Source organism: the organism of the source record quoted next, unplaced genomic scaffold (assembly GCF_019419815.1).
Source record: "Pyrus x bretschneideri cultivar Hongxiangsu unplaced genomic scaffold, Pyrus_bretschneideri_v1 Contig61, whole genome shotgun sequence".
Classification (NCBI taxonomy): Eukaryota; Viridiplantae; Streptophyta; class Magnoliopsida; order Rosales; family Rosaceae; genus Pyrus; species Pyrus x bretschneideri.
This window is the reverse complement of record NW_025999800.1, coordinates 881,643-899,150: the sequence shown is the minus strand read 5'-3', so window position 1 is coordinate 899,150 and position 17,508 is coordinate 881,643. Positions and strand designations below refer to the sequence as shown.

The window sequence follows — 17,508 nt, the reverse complement described above, 5'->3', positions numbered from 1 at the left end:
ATGTGAGATTTGTGGATACTTAAAATACACTAGGAAATCTCTCCAATTCCCTCTAATTCCTCAACTTTCTCAAATTCTTTAAAATCAATTTCTAATTGAATACATCTGGAATGTCATAATTTTTTTTAAATCCTAATTGAATACATCCAGATTTCTAAGGATTTTAATAAACTATCTTAAAATTATAATTGAATACACCTTGAATTTCAGAAAATCACTTAAAATCCTAATTTAATACCTCTAGATTCATTAAAAGAATTAAAATCCCTCAAAATCCCAATTGAATACACCCCCAAAATCGTTAATTAATCTTTTTCTTTTTTTTTTTCCGTGAAATATTTGGGAAATCGGTCCAGAAAAGGATCGAATCGCATTAATTAGCTGATTTTCCATCTCATCCGATTGTAAATTGGTTTAATTGAACTTTAATTTCATTGTTCAAAGCTCCTAGCTTTCGGTTTCGTGGGAAATTTTCCTATCTAGTTGAAAAATAGGCGTTCATTGATAATCTGGGTGAGGAGCACATATGGGTTCCATTGTTTGGTAGCCGAGAAAACGTAGGAAAATAATTCCTAATAAAATTCTGTGACTTTTTGCTTTTGTGTCCAATAAATTGAAATCTTTGGCTCAGCCTAGCTGTGTATTAGTTAGGTTCAGTTGCATGGATTTTGTTTTTATGATCAGCAAACAATTTGAGATTGAATTTTTTGTATTTTTTCATTGCGTAGTTATGGTAGCACTTATTACTAGATGGACTCTAAGATCTTGGATCGAACTAATGGTGCACATCCCTTCAATTTTTTGTTTATATTGTAGAGTAGATGTATTCGATCCTCGGTTGTTCACAGCATAACTTGCTGAGTGCTTTTGTAGTTTAGCTCTACTAATAAGAAGTGTCATTGCAAGTGTGAGATTGCTTTCACTTTGCGATACACTGATTTCCTAAATTGTTGTCCAAATATGTGTAATGGTTGATTATGGCTCGCATATGTTGTTCTTCGATTAGTAGTCAGGGTTGTTAATTTCTCTGCTTTTTCGGTTTGATTCTGATATTTTTTTTTGGGTTTTTGGTTGGTTTGAATGGTGTTCGATAACTTGGTGTTTCCTGTTGTGTTGCAAAGGATCTTAGCTTAGGTGGTAGCAAGTTTTTGTGAAAATTAAATATAAGAAATAATCATTAATTTCATAAAACTTGCATTGATCGTCTAATAATAATTGCTAAAACACCCTTTAAACGTATTACTTATAATTGATGATGTGAAAAAGGTAAGAAGTTTGACAACCATGGAGAGTGGAAGATTGATTTGGCATCTGAGCACGAAAGGTAGTCCCTTTAGAATTATTCTACTGGTTTTTTTTATTATGCGTACTGATTAAATAGAGGTTATCGATTCATTGTTCTGATTTTGTCCAGATACGTGCGGAGGTACTATTTCAAAAGCTTATTACCGTTTACAACTATCCTAAAGGGATCGAAGCATTCTACAGAAAACTTAACGATAGTTTAAAGACAGTGACTGCTATAGCTGTCTTGGTACCAGAGGCGGATATTATACTTTGAACTTTGAACCGTTGAGTTCACTGCTCTGTTTTATACTTGAGCATTGTGTATCTTTTGATTACCTTATACGGTTTTCTTATATTTCAGGTCCAGAGTTGATTGAAGAATTACAAAGAAGGATTACAATATTCAACACAAATATGTCTTATTATTATTTTGCTGTTATCTGTGAGGATTGTTTTTTACTACTTTCGTAATGTTTTGCAATATACATAGATGAAAGATTTCATATCACCTACCTGCCTCCAACCATGTAAGCCAATGTTCTTCATTTCATTAAAATGACCTACGACAACATCAATTGTTTTTCTTCTTTGTTGTCATAAAAATTGAATTCAATGTCTTTCATTCAATTGATTGTTTCGTTATCTATACTTTCATCTGTTTAGTTGCTGGAAAAATCTTGGCAAACAAAAGAACTCAATTTCAGTGCTATTGTTGTGATGAATACTTATTTTAACGTGCTTATCAAATTTTGGATACTTTATGAATTTAAGATCTTCAGTTTTAGTATTTTTTATGAAATTGTAATGAATTTGCAAATTTGTCAACTATATCTTACATTCATGGTTTCATATTCACCTTACTTATAACTATTGAATTTTGTTTTTTGACTGAATGAATTTTTATAGTTTCCACAATCTACAGTTGCATTGCCTTTGATGGATAAAACACAAAGGACCCAGCTACTCTTACACAGCATCTTTAGCATCGTAAGTTAAAATTCCATATCATTTTTTTGCTTCACAGAATTCATTATGTTAATAGCATACCAATTACGTGATACCAATTGTTATCTTAGCAGTTTCTAACAATTGGCAAAACATGCATAAATATGTGCAAGTTTGAATTATACATACAAAACTTTCATATATTACACTCGTTTGCTAATTTTTATTATACGATCAATCATTCAGATGTAATGCTACTCATAGAGTGATTCAAAGAATTCTAAGAGCTTCATTCACCCAATTCACGTTCCTCATGTAACAATTCTTTCAAAAACCTCAAACATCTTTCAGTGTAGATAACATTAACAATCCGTAACAATATATTATAACTTTGAAACGTATTTTTCCATACGATTTCTAATCCCGCATTAACGCGCGGGCACTATTTCTAATTAGTCCTATGCAGCCATGCTAGTCTCAAGCAATCAATCCCTATTCACATCAAGGCTGACAAATTGAATCGGCCGTAACCTCGAAAACAGTCGTTGCTTTCTCATCATATGTCATCTTAATCTTTTAATTACTGGATTTTTTTCTCCAGTACATGGTATAAATTTTATTAAATTCAAATAGAAACGTTCAGAGCAACTCCACCAATTCTCCAATTGATTAGACAATTGGGTTGAATTGCTCCTGGTCCCTAAAAAAAGCCCTCCACCAGTCCACAAAAGAAGAGGCAATCCATTCGGCTGCTCTTTCAACTGAAGCCTAATCCGAGCTATTGGACTTTCAATGGTGAAAAAAATTGTCTTTTCATCTGTAGCTGCCACATGGCAAGATCTTGGGCATCCAATAATAATAACTTTAAAAATACCAAAAAATACCCAAAATTTTTTTCTATAAATACCCAATCATATTATTTATTCTCAACACCACACCACAACTCAGTACTTATTTTTACTACAATCTCTTATATTTGTTTTCTACTCCAAATCTTTTTGTTACCAAGAAATATGAAAGAAAAGTCAAACTGGTCGACTGGGGAAGATGTTGCTATGCTTCAGGCTTGGGTGCTTGTTACTCATGACCTGATCATGGGAAATGAGATAAGGGTGCAACACATGCGAAGTAAGATTCATGCACAATTTCTTGAGAAGATTTAAGGCACATCCGGACTGAACAATCTATGCCAAATAGGTACATACATCTGCATAAAGATTTGAAAGCTTGGCAAGAAGCCCTTGAAAAGCGGAAGGAATTTATTGAAGTAGCCTTAATCTAGCCGATGTGGTAATATTATTTTTTTATTATTAACTTAAAAATGTAATTAATACGTTATTTTTTTTACTTTTCTTGCATAAATCTTTATGTTGTTTCACAATTTTGTATAGCAATTACAAGCTCAAACGTGGTTCAATTTTGATAATAAGAAATCATTAACAAGGCACATATGTTAACATTATGAAATATACTTTGAAGTACAAAGTTCGGCCTGTTAGTCCACAAGTTTAGTTGAATGAGACTCCATTGCACAAATCAACTACTGAATCGACATTGGAGGGTCCTAAATGAATTGGTAGCACAAACTGAAAAAATCTTGAGGCCTATTGGTAAGAATGCTGCTAAGAAAAAAGAATGCAAGAGGGAGTGCTTCGAATAATGATTATTCAAAATTAGATAACGAATTGGCTCGCCAACATGCACTGAATATGGAACGAGACAGGTTAACATAGCAAGATAAGACTAGAGATGAAGCAAAAGTGAGAGAAAATGAGTTGAATAGGCAAGAAAGGCAAGAGGAGAAAGATTGGTAGATCATGTCTCAACACCTCGACGATGAATCCCCTAACTCAAAATGTTTTTGGAGAAGTAAAAAAATCACGTCATGAGATGAAGATTTTCCACGGAAGATGAGGAAGGTCCATACTCTTAAGAGAAGATGGACTGAGAAGAAGATTTATCCTCCTGTTTAAAATTAATTATATTTGTTGTAATGTTGTGATGTTCCCTTGTATTTGAAATAATTTAATGGAATTAGACTTTATTTGAGAAATAATGACAGGATAAGGCCAAGAAAACATAAATAGTATATAAATATAAATATATATAGACTTTATATAGACTTCATATATAGACTTTATATATATATATATATGAAGAGTAATTGCATTTACTCTTGCCCTCCCTCCTTCCAAACGGATGAACTTGTACAAAGACAATTACTGCATAAAGTGAATAATAACGACAATTTCATTGCCCTTAACCTTGCCTTACCCTTGGCCTCCTAAAACAGATGAAGATGCTCTTAAAGGCTTATTTATAGCTACACTTTTAGCACTCGAATTTAATCTAACTTTGCTCTTATAACTTAAAAATTGTCACTTCACTCAGAAGTCGACTTTAATCTAACTTTAATTTGGGTGCACCAGTCTATAAAATTAGCCTGCTTCTATTTCTATGAATTTGGTCATGGCCATAGGATTTACAAGATTTAGAAATTAAATTTAAAACAATAAAATTTATGAACACAAATGTCCTGCTTCTCTAACTCCTCAACTATTTGGGCTCTCATTGCCACTAGGAGTTGATAAATTTGAGAGAGAAGCCCATTCCAAACTTAAATTTTGGGAGAGAGAAAGAGAATCAAAGATGAAGATTCAGATCTTAGGATTTTCTTCGCTACAGATTCAAACTTCATATTTTTCTTTCCGGTTATATATATTAGATATGGGGTTAGAGAAGTTTTTCATGGAGTTTTTAAAATTTGGTGCTTCTGGGTTTCATCGCTTAATTATTAATTTTTAATGTACTAATGAGGGAACTCCTCTTCAACATTTGATTCAATAAAAGAGAAATGCTAATAGGACTATCTTAAAAGTGAGATTCTTTACAGATTTTCTGTCATCTGATTATCAAATATTATGCAAAAAATATAAGGTAACAGAAAGTTAACGAAGAGTCTCACTTTTTAAGAGTTCTTTAGCATTTCTCTTAATAGAAAGAAAATATAATGGCATACATGGTGGTGGAGAGTCTAGAGAGACTAACTTTTTGAGTGAGTTTCCTAACATTTCTCTTGGTTTTTCCCCCAACGAATGCCCTCAATCGCCACATCCTTTAGTAGCTGGTACCTCCCCCTCTTATTAAAAAATTAGACTAAATGTATGGTTCTTGTGATTGAATATTAAAGTCGGTGCGACATGTTTGTCCCAATACCCAACGCACATTGGAAGTATGTGTTTTCCAAATTAAGAAATTAGTATTATTGAAGGGGCAGGAAAAATCAATGATGAGAATCCAATGGCGCCTGGAACTGGAAATATTAAAGAAGCATGCATGCAGAAATATACTCAACCAAAGAAATGTATTAAGTATTTAACCAGATAAGTCAGCCATCAATTATATATTTTCTTCTCCGCTAGATCTTATCCAATGAACACAATAAAAGAATACCATTAATTGGATGCCAATTTAGACTTAAAAGAATAATCAGAAAGAAACGTTTCAGGCATGTCAAAAAGTAGCAGCCAAACAATTTACAAAGCAAAGTTTAAATGTCAAGTGAAAGAAATTAAATACGTAACAGATAGTAGAGAGATTGTAAATGATGTTAAAAATATAAGAAGGCTGAAAACCTGCAATTAGTTAAGGATATATACAATCTCTTGCACATTGACTGGAAACTTATCAGTTGATGATAGTCTTTGATTTTTAAATTTACTTATAAGCACATACAACGTCTTTATGTATCTATTTATTCTCATTAATGAATATTGTACTTCTAAAATAAGTTTTTGGGTGATACCATAATATAGTCATATGATGTTATAACTAATATATCCATTCAAGGTATTTTACTTACAATACTAGTTAAGTACAAATCCGTCCATACATATTAGGCCATTTTCAACCGAATGGTCCAGAGAGCTGAAAATAGTTCGAAAACCGTCTCCAACCGAGAGCAAGGCTAGAGGGCTCGTGGGCCCCATGGAATCTGAAAGGGCCAAGTGGCCAACCGACTGGCCCAATCCAACTAGCCAGCCCTGGGCTGGGCCAGAAATTCTAGAATTCCTGTTGGTTATATCGAATAGGAATTCTAGGCCAAATTTCAAAATGCAACGACTAGTTGAAGTCAACAAGCCGTTATTTTGTATTTTTTTTTTTACAATTTTATTTTATTATTTAGTTTTTTTACACAATTTTTTTCCTATAACTTCTAATTTTTTCTATAACTTCCTATAACTTCTATTTTACAAAATTTGTTTTATGTTTTTTCTAAATTATATTTTTTTCCCTATAACTTCTATTTTACAAAATTTGTTTCATATTTTTTTTAAATTCTATTTTTTTTCCTATAACTTCCATTTTACAAAATTTGTTTCATATATTTTTTAATTTCTATTTTATTTCCTATAACTTCCCAAGCCATTATACAACATTAAATTAAATTAAGTAACATGAAACAAATTATGTTTGGCTTTCGGTTGGAAACGGTTTTTTGTGACAGGGCTAAAACGAGCCCTATGGCCTTGGCCCTCGGTTGGAGATGGAAGTAAACATGACCTGTACTGTTTATTAAAATATTAATATCTTGGAGGGCCAGAGGGCTAAAACGAGCCCTCTGGCCATCCTTGGGTTGGAGATGGCCTTATAACCCATGAATTATTATATACATAGCCCAGAATGGGTCATACACTATTAATTTATTTCATGCCTTTCTTTGTATTTAACCTTTGTAAGGAGCATGATATAAATGCCATATATAGTAGGTTTCTCCAAGCTGCAGACTCACTTCGCACTCATTTTTGTCAACTTGCAGCCTGCAGGTCGACAAGTACATACAAAATGTGCGGCCAAATCCAACCTTCTAGCTATGAAATTCTAGTGATTATTTCAAACCTACTCCTCAGACAAACTGTCAATACACAAATGGTTTTATATGCAAAAAGTAAGGGTCATGATCAAGATCAACAAACAAAACTTCCCAAGTGATCAGGAAATTCTGATTTTTCCAATAAGTAATTGGTTCGAAACCACCTGTATATGCTGACCTAGCAACTGTGGGCTTGCATTGAAGTAAAAAAGAGTGAACTACATATATATACACACAGATATACATATATATATATATGTATATATATAATATCTGCAAATGAACCATATATGCACTTGGTAGGTTAGCTGATGAGCTGAACTCCATACAGCTACAGTGAAAGCCGCAGATGACATAGGGCAAGCTGCTTAGTTTAGTTAGTGATAAGATTCGTATTGATCATATGATATTAAGACATTTGGGTATTAAAGACTGTAGGATTTACCCTTTTATAAGATTAATAATACTCAATGCGTTTCTTAAGACAGTTGGGTATTAAAAATGATAATACCCTTTTTGGGTGTGTGCTTTAGTAATTTCTTAATAAAAAGTACTCAAATTAATTACAATTAAATTTAGAATTTTTATTTGTCATGCATATCTTCAAACTCAAGCAGCAAACGTCATAATCCAAGTTATCATCAGACATTAATTAGTTTATTTAGTTTCTTCTCACTGTAGCTTCTTTAGTACATGCATGTGCATTTGAGAGCATATAAACCTCTTGGGGCTGAATGTACCATCAAAACATAAACTTCCCTGATGTTCATGATAAAGGTTCACCCTGAGGCACCACTCTCCTCCCCTGCCGAATACTTTACTTCGAAACAAGAAACATTCACCATATGGATGAAGTCACTCATACTGAATGGCAATGGCTGCACGGTCTTTGATTCGAATGGCAAAATTGTGTATCGGGTAGATAACTATGACTGCAAATGTAGAGGAGAAGTTTATCTTATGGATCTGAAAGGAAAAACCTTATTCACCATACAAAGAAAGGTAATTTTATAGTAGCTAGCTAATTATAGCTCCATTGAGATGGAGAGTATACTTAATTTTGCTGACGATACTGGTGCTTTTGGTATGCAGAAATTCAATTTGCTTGGCGTTTGGGAGGGCTACAGATCTACAGATAAAGAGATGAACCCAAAAAAGCCTGGATTTCAAGTAAAAAAAAGTTATAGGTTGTGTAGAGGAAGGTCGCAGTGTAAGGTTGTTGTAGGGCTAGACAAGAACCAACCACACCAATACAGAATAGAAAGCTTGAGCAGCAAGTCATCCTACAAGATACTTGACAAGTTTGGAAGACCAGTTGCAGAGGCAAATTTTGTCTTACCTTTATATTTTGGGAATTGTTCTAGTATTTCAATTGTTCATTGTGTGCTCATATCTCTCTCTCTTTTTCTCTCATTCTTTTTCATCAGTAATGAGCTCATGATATAAATTTTTGAGTACTAATATAACTGAAATAATAGGTTATTGATAAATCATGTTAATACTAATTAATGGTATTTTATTTAACAGGTAAAGAGGAAACAATCAACATGTGGAGTGGTTCTGGGAGAAGATGTTTTGACAATGGTAGTAGAGCCGTTCATAGATCATAGTCTCATCGTAGGGCTTCTTGTTGTGTGTGGCCTCATCAACCGTAAAATGTGAAAGTGTGGAAGCAAGTTAACGACAAAGTCAAGTCAAATCAAGTCGTATTGTCCTATATATTTTTAGATAGTTATATATATATATATATATATATATATATATATCTATATATCTATAGGAAGCAGGATCCTATATATTTTTTTTTTTTATAAAAATGAGAATTAGTTGTGGGGCTCACACCATATCAAATTTTAACGATCCAAACCTGTCTATGTTGTAAGTTGTATCTCATAGATCATCCTTGCAAAATATTAGCCAAATCGGAAATATTTAAGACATCTAATTAGATTCAAAGAAATGAACGAATAGTTTGTTATATAAGAAACAACGAAATTTGATCTTGATAATTAAATAGGCAAATGGTTTCGGATTGAATTGAATTTTTGTAAGGATGATTTATGAATTGAGACTAACAAAATAGACTATTCGGTTCGTTGAAATTCGATGTAGAGTGGGCCCCACATATTATCCCCATTCTTTTTCAAAAAATGGGGATCCCTTTGTATAAAGGGCCTACTTTATATATATATATATATATATATATATATATATATATTGAGGATCTCTTAGTTTTCCACCTTATTTTTACTTTAGAATCAAAAATTGGATTAGGATTGTATTTTGTAAAGGCTTTTTAGTCAAAATGGTCCATGAGATTTGCATAACTCATCATTTTGCTCCTTGAGATTTGAAATCAATAGAATTTGGTCCTTGAGTTTGTCCATCATCAATCATTTTGGTCATTTCTTGAAAAATCTCTATTAAATAAGAATAGAATAACCAAAATACCTTTAATTTTTGTCATATCATTTTGGCCCATTATTTATTAAATTGAGGGAATATTTGTCATTTTGATCCTTATTTAATATAATTTTGCATTGAAGGACCAAAATAATTGATGTTGGATAATCTCATGAACCACTTCTATTGATTTAATCTTAGGGACCAAAGTGATGTGTTATGCAAACCTCAAGGACTATTTTAGCTAAAAAGCCTTTTGTAAATGATTCAAAATAGTGAAAAGAAGAGACATCCTAAAAATGCATTTCGTGAAATTGATCAACTATTTAGGTTTTTGTTTATCACTTTTGTGTCAAATTTAGGGAAAGTTAAATTTAGCTATTTTTGCCTTATTAATACCGTTTATGAACCCGTAATCGAAATCAAAATGTGTAATTGGATTCCGATTACAGGATATACCTCCGTTCACTAAACTTGAAGGAATAAAAAGAAAAGTGGGATCCACACAAAAGGATTTCAATTTCTCATTTTGAAGGAATTGGAGTCCTTGATGGAGGTGGTAATCCAATTCCGGGAGCATGGAGGAATCGGAATCAATTTTTCTTACCCATTATGCCCTTAGATATTTACTATAATTTGACTTTTGCCGACCACTGCTGTATGCAGCTAACAAAATGACCTTTTGCTAGGTTGTATTTCTTGAATTTCATGTGTCTTTAAAAAACATATGGATTAAACCACCATCGGGTGGCCAGTGGTTGGAGGCGAATTGCAGGCCTGTATCTCAAGATGGTGAATCGCAAGATGGTGGCTAGGGGAAGACTAATATGTCTTTGTGAGTCTTCCTGGCCCCCATAAGGGTGGATTGCCATGGCGAAGCCACCAACTGATCCATTAAAAAAAAAACATATAAATAAATAAAAAACAAATAATTAATGTTTATAGGGTAATTACTATTAAGGTTTTATTATGTTCCAAAAAATATCACTAATGATACATTCATTTGAATAAAAAATTATCCAATCATTTAGCATATAAATATGTTATTTAAAATAAGAGTATTTTACTAATCATATTCATTTCTATTTTGATTTAGGTGAATTAGTTAACAACTTATATGAACTCAGTCTTATTCTTACTCGGATTCTAGAACATTTAAGTAAACAGTTTCAAAAGGAATCTGATTTTGACTCCTCCCCATTCCAACTCCTTCTCAATTTAGTTGCTCTTCAATCCAATCCTCCTATTTTGTTTACGATTATGTAAACGAGATCTAATGACAAAGTGTCATATTTACTATCCATATCCACTAATTTGGCTTTGTTTGGTAGGACTATTCTAATTAAAATGGTTTATTGTCATGTCTCGCATATGACACTCCTAATATAGAACGGAACCAAAGTTAAATTTGACAATGCGTCGTGTTATAATCTTACCATGTTTTACCAGTACATAGTAGACCACTTAAAGTTCATGCTCACATTGTGTAAATCTCTTATAAACCTAACCGAACAATACTTGGCCTAAATTCTTAACCTTTCGTACATACTCATGCCATACATGATTTTGTCAAATCTAGCTAGACTGGATTTCATCTCAATCCAATTCTAACCTGCCAAACGAGATCTAAGATACTACTATGTCATCAGCTACATCACTTAATATTATAACTCAATTTGTGTCAAATCAAACTTATCATGTGCCAAAATATCCATAAGCAAAAAAGAACATTTAAAAGTGACTAGTGTCGTCACTTAATATTATGATCTAATAGTTTTTTTGTTTTCTTCTAAGTGAAAGGGCTACAAATACCAATATTTACTATTCCTCCTCCCCTTAGTAAGTATTTGTCGTTATATAAAAAATAAAAATAAAAACAAAAGGACTGATGTCTAGTAAAGGATGGGCCAACTTTTAAACCACGATCCAGCCACATCTCTCATCTCAAGGCATATTTGGAGTTACAACTAAAGGAAACTTAGTTAAAAGTGTTTTTATTATATTTATTTAAAACATTTATAGGAAAATTGAAGTGTTTATGGAAAACACTCACAAGTTTTTTACCATAAAACATTTAGATGTGACGCTTAAATGAGCTAAAACCGTGTCTATGTGTTTTCGTCAAGCACAATCAGAAGCACTTTTCCATGTCGTAAAGTAGTTTTATCCCATTACAAATAAGAGTGGGCACTTGAAATAAAAAACTAAAACACAAACGTAAACCGAATTGCACTAAACAATTTGATTTTTATGGTTGAAGCAGTTTCGATTGAAACCTAACCATAATGCGAAAAAACAATTTGGTTTCAGTTTTGAACAAAAACGCAAAGACACACAAATCAACTCCCCAAAACTCAAAACTTTCTCTAATTTTTCCCAAAACTCAAACTCTCCCTAATTTTTTTCATCATGTCTCATAAATTTTCTATCCATCCAATCACTGGATGAATGTCCTTCACTTCAATCGTATCCACAATTATGCGGATTTATTGTATCGAATTTGGCTAGGGTATTAATTGTATGATTTACTTCTTTTATTCTTTTCTTTTCAAGTTGTAAATAAATTACAACTCTCGTTATTTTTTTCTTTCCAATTTGTGTGGATTTGCTTTTTAAATCCTTCAATTGGATCCAAATCCACAAAGTTTTGTTTAGCTACAAGTTTTATGTTTTACTTTTATTATTCTTTTCTTTTTCCCTCTTTCACCTATGCTACTTTATTTGGTTTAATTTCTTTATTTATTGTATTTGTTTACTTTAATAAAATCTGTGTTGCCTTCACGACGAATATTTCAATTAAATTATGTTTAATTTATTCGTTTTAGTGAAATGCTTTAAAAGCATTCTATTACTTTTCATTAGAATAAGTTTTTTTTTTCTCACATATCACATACTTATGTTTACATAGTATATAATCATTAATCCATAATTCATATGTGTATTGTGGTTTCATATAACATTCCCTAGACAATAATTTTAAATTTTCATATTTTTGAACAACTTTTCATCATTTACATTGAAGGCAATCGATATCGATATTTTCATAAGTTTGCATATCGATATTTTCTTCAATATTAATATTTAAACACTGAACAAATCTCAATAAGGTTTTGGAAAGTTCTCCATTGGTCATTTCTCCAACTCTTTGACTTTTCTCTTAACTCTTTTAGAAAATCGCCCAAATTCCCACACACGTCTCTCGGAATGTCAATCCACCACCTTCTCAATCTAGGGCTCTGCACTTCCATCCAATCAATTGCCACCGCCGGTCAATTCTCCCCTTCCATACAGTGCATTACCACCTCCGGCAAGATCTCGCCTAACTACTTCTTCTCCAACGTGGGCTCTATTGAGAATGCCCAGGACACCAAGGAGGTGTTTGACAAAAATCCTCAAAGGCTGGTTCATAGTAGGATCGACCACACAGATACCCCCAAATGCCCCAAATGCTTACTGGCGGTATAGCAACAATTCTAGTAGCTTTAGGTATATCGATCGATATTTGACGTACTTATTTTTTACATAGTATTTAATCATTAATTCATGATTCATACGTGTGTTGGGGTTTCATATGACATTTCTTAGATGATCGATACAGATATTGGTATCGATATATCCATCGATATTTTCACAAATTTGCATATTGATATTTCTACCGAAACCGATATCTTAAACACTGGGTATATGTATGGTGGTTCTAGGTGCTTTATAACCACAACAGTTTATTCAACCACAACATTATATTCGATTGGTAGAATTGTTTGTTGTACGCCATCATACAAGTTATATGACGGTACACTAAATGGTTTGAATGTTTCAGTTTTTAAATTAACAGATATGAAAGAATAAAAAAAAAGTGGATATCTGATTTGAAGTCGTTTATTTCTCAGCATTTTCTGAGAATAATTTTTCACGTTAATGGCCCAAACGGTCTGTTGCTATTCACATATAGGATCTCAAGCCCACTTTGTAAGTTTTTGGTTGGGAACGAAACGTGGGAGCCATTTAACACAACGACAATACATAGTACGGTCTTACCTACTTTCATAAGACTTGTTACCTTTGTTAAGGATTTTGAAAGAGTAGATGGTCACTGGCACATAAGAACGCAAAATATGTTCCGGACTAGAAGCCAAGTGGTGGTCATTTTTCGAAAGAACAAATGTGATAGCGATGCTATTGATGATCGAGAGGGTTTGGTATGATTTTTTCAAGATATTTTTCATGGCCAGTGCATTTCCCATGTTGTTCATTATGATTCTACATTACTCTATCTGTTAAAGTTTATGTATTTGATTGATGTTTTTAAAATTAACTGAACATAAACTGTTTTTATAATTACATAGTTCATTTCAATACTTATTACATAACCACTTCGCTCTTATGAGCTCTAAGAGGGGGGTGGCTCGAAGGTATTTTGTAGTGAGGAATTTTTTGGAAGCTTAGTCATATCCCGCTAGGGAAGGACATATTACGCCCTGTTTATGGGGGCGCTACTGGTGATGAAATTAGCAGATAGAATGGACAATTCTACGATGAAGTGTAGTCCTTTATAATGGCTTGGAATCTTGTTGAACATCGCATCCATGTACTTAATTATTTTTGTTCTTATTTATTTTAATTTTTATGATCTTTTTTGCTTGATCAATCTTTTTTTTTTTTGGAGTAGGATTTTGGATCGACGAGAATATAATGACAACTTTCCCAGAAAATGAGACCATCATGCTGTTGTTTGTGAGACTTGAATCCTGATATGCTCTATAAGAAAGACTAAATATAGGTTTTAGTATAGCAACAATTATGGTAACTCTAGGTATATCCATCGATATTTCACATACTTATTTTTTACATAATATCTAATCATTAATTCATGATTCATACATGTGTTGTGGCTTCATATGACATTCCCTAGACGATGACTTTAAATTTTCATATTTTTGAGTAAATTTTCAGCATTTCCATCCAAGGCAATCAATACAAATATCAATATATCCATCGATATTTTCACAAATTTGCATATCAATATTTCTACTGATATTGATATTTTAAACACTAGGTATATGTCACATCCCGGCCTAGGCCCCCACCACATCCCGAGCTCGACTCCATCGTAGCACGATATTGTCCACTTTAGGTCCCAACCACGCCCTCACTATTTTGTTTCTAGGAACTCACACGAGAATTTCCCATGATGGGTTTGACCCGGAATGTCCGCTAGGACTCCAAATCGAGTTGTGCTGGCCGACACCGACATAAACTCTGCTCTAATTTAGTATGGACTTGTTCTCTACGCTTCCTATGGCTCTTGAATCATCGAATTTGATTGACAATTGAGCTAGAAATTTAGCTCTGAAAGTTGGGATGAAATTTCTCAGATTCTGGAAAACTTGGACCCATGGCCATTTGGCCACTTTCTAACCATTTCCCCGGTCAACTTCGGCTACTATTTGACTTCAAACTGGTACAAACATGTTTCGCACATTCCTAGCTTCTAGTTGGCTTTTCAATCATTGAATTTGGTTGAAAATTGAGCTTGAAATGAGCTCCTAAAGTTAGGGGGAAAACAAGAAAAGAAATTTGGAAAACTCGTTTATACGTTAATACGTTATACATAATTACATAACGGTTTCATTTCTAGGCGAAATGCATTGCAAGGATCTTCTAAGGCCGCGAAGCGGGTTCGACCTGACATCATGTTCTGTGAGTAGACTTTTTGGTTTTCTATATATACGTATTTATGGTTCCCATTTTTCCCAGAAATGGTTTTAAGTGGAATTTCGTTTAAAATGTCATGTCATGGTTGCTTTAAATTTTAGTCTATGCATTAGTATAGCTTTGCATAATGTTGCATGATGTTGCGGAGCCCAGGTAAGCTACAGGTGAGTACATTATGATATTAGTGGTTGTGATGTATATGGTTATGCTTGGATGCATTTGGTACTCATTATCCTACATCCCGGTGTTAGTGCTTGGCCCGAGGTCAGGGCCTAGCCTTGTGATCGTTCACCTCCCGCACCACACTCTCACCTTGGATGCAAGGCAGGTGCCAGCCTGTCGTACAAACCACATTAGGTGGTTCCAACTTGTAGGTGACTTACGATACTTCGCATAGCCTTCACGTGATCGTAGCACTTGAGCATACTTATTTACACCTAGCTTGTCGTACATACCACATTAGGTGGTTCCGACTCGTGTGCAGGTTTAGAGTCGTACATGTTACGTTAGGTGACTTTAGCTGGCATATCATTTTACATTGATTTATTTCACCTGACTTACTTATTTCATTGCTGTGATACTTAACATGGTATATACTTAGTTTTTCACTACTCTTGAACATGATTTCTACATACATATGTATTACTATTTTCTAAGAAATTATACGGATTTTACAATAAGGGGTTATTATTTTTGGAAAGAGAAATGGTTTTAAAAAGCTTTGTTTTTGCTCCATCAAGTTTTCTGTTTTTCGTCCCTCCAGGTTTTAGTAGCTGAGCTTTCGTATTGACGAGGATTCTTGGCATATCCCAGTATAGGTGGCTACCTATGATGGTATAATCCTTATCTTACCTTACTGTACTTTACTTATGCTCTGTAATCACGTGTGAAATGAGTTCATTCCCGCTCACAACGCACTCTTATATTTAAGCAGTTTTAGGTTTAAATTTATTCATATTTTCCACATCACTATACTTTATGGCTTCATCACTTTCCAGGTGTTGGCCAGCATAACTCGATTCGGAGTCCTAACGGACATTCTGGATCGGTGTGTGTCATATATGTATGGTGGTTCTAGGTGCTTTACAACCACAACATTGTATTCAATTGGTAGAATTGTTTGTTGTACGCTATCCTACAAGTTATATGATGGTACATTAAATGGTTTGGATATTTCGGTTTTTAAATTATCAGATATGAAAGAATAGAAAAAAGTGGAAATCTGATTCGAAGTCGTTTATTTCTTAGCATTTTTTTGAGGATAATTGTTCACGTTAATGGCCCAAACGGTCTGTTTATTCACGGACAGGATCTTAAGCCCATTTTGTAAGTTTTTGGTTGGGAATGAAATTTGGGAGCCATTTAACATATCTGCTATACATAGTACGGTCTTGCCTATTTTCTTTCGACTTGTTACCTTTGCTAAGGATTTTAAAAGGGTAGATGGTCACTGGAACATAAGAACGCAAAATATGTTTTGGAGTGGAAGCCAGGTGGTGGCCATTTTTTGAAAGAATAAATGTGATAGCAATGCTATTGATGATCGAGGGGGCCTGGTAGGATTTTTCCAAGACATTTTTCGTGGGCCAGTGCATTTCCTATGTTGTTCAATATGATTATGCATTACTTCTGTCTTGTAAGTGTTTGTATATTTGTTAAAGTTTATGTATTTGATTGATGTTTTTAAAATTAATTGAACGTAAACTGTTTTTATCATTACACAGCTCATTTCAATACTTACTACATAACCACTTCGCTCTCATGAGCTTTGAGAGGAGGGTGGCTTGTAGGTATTTTGTAGTGAGGAAAATACTAGAAGCTTAATCATAATCCCTCCGTGGAATGACATATTACGCCTTGTCTATGGGGGTGCTACTGGTGATGAAATTAGCAGATGGAATGGACAATTGAACGATGGAGTGCAGTACTTTATAATGGCTTGGAATCTTGCTGAACATCACATCCATGTACTTACTTATCTTTGTTCTTATTTATTATAATTTTTATGATCTTTTTTGCTTGATCAATCCAGTTTTTATTTTTATTTTTTGTGCGTAGGAACTTGGATTGAGTCAGGTTGACGATGATATAATGACAACTTTTCTTAGAAAATGAGACCATCATTCAGCATTGTTTGCGAGACTTGAATCATGATATGCTCTACAAGAAAGGCTAAATCTAGGTTTTAATATAGCAACAATTCTGGTAGTTCTAGATATATCCATCGATATTTCAATACTTATTTTCTATTTAGTATCTAGTCATTAATTTATGAATCATATATG

General features: G+C 33.4%; 1 protein-coding gene and 1 long non-coding RNA gene across 2 annotated transcripts; both read left to right on the top strand.

Annotated features, from left to right (window-relative positions):
- The first annotated feature begins 249 nt into the window (after positions 1-249).
- Positions 250-1,904, top strand: LOC125471728. The gene is made up of 3 exons (XR_007253799.1): positions 250-1,324; positions 1,415-1,426; positions 1,649-1,904. It is a non-coding gene; the product is annotated as an uncharacterized LOC125471728 (long non-coding RNA).
- A 5,969-nt stretch (positions 1,905-7,873) lies between these two features.
- On the top strand, positions 7,874-8,806 carry LOC103930695 (protein LURP-one-related 11-like). Its single transcript, XM_009340062.2, has 3 exons — positions 7,874-8,107; positions 8,198-8,428; positions 8,633-8,806. The coding sequence occupies exons 1-3, from the start codon at positions 7,874-7,876 to the stop codon at positions 8,765-8,767; spliced, it is 600 nt and encodes a 199-aa protein (XP_009338337.1). The 3' UTR covers positions 8,768-8,806.
- Positions 8,807-17,508: the final 8,702 nt, after the last annotated feature.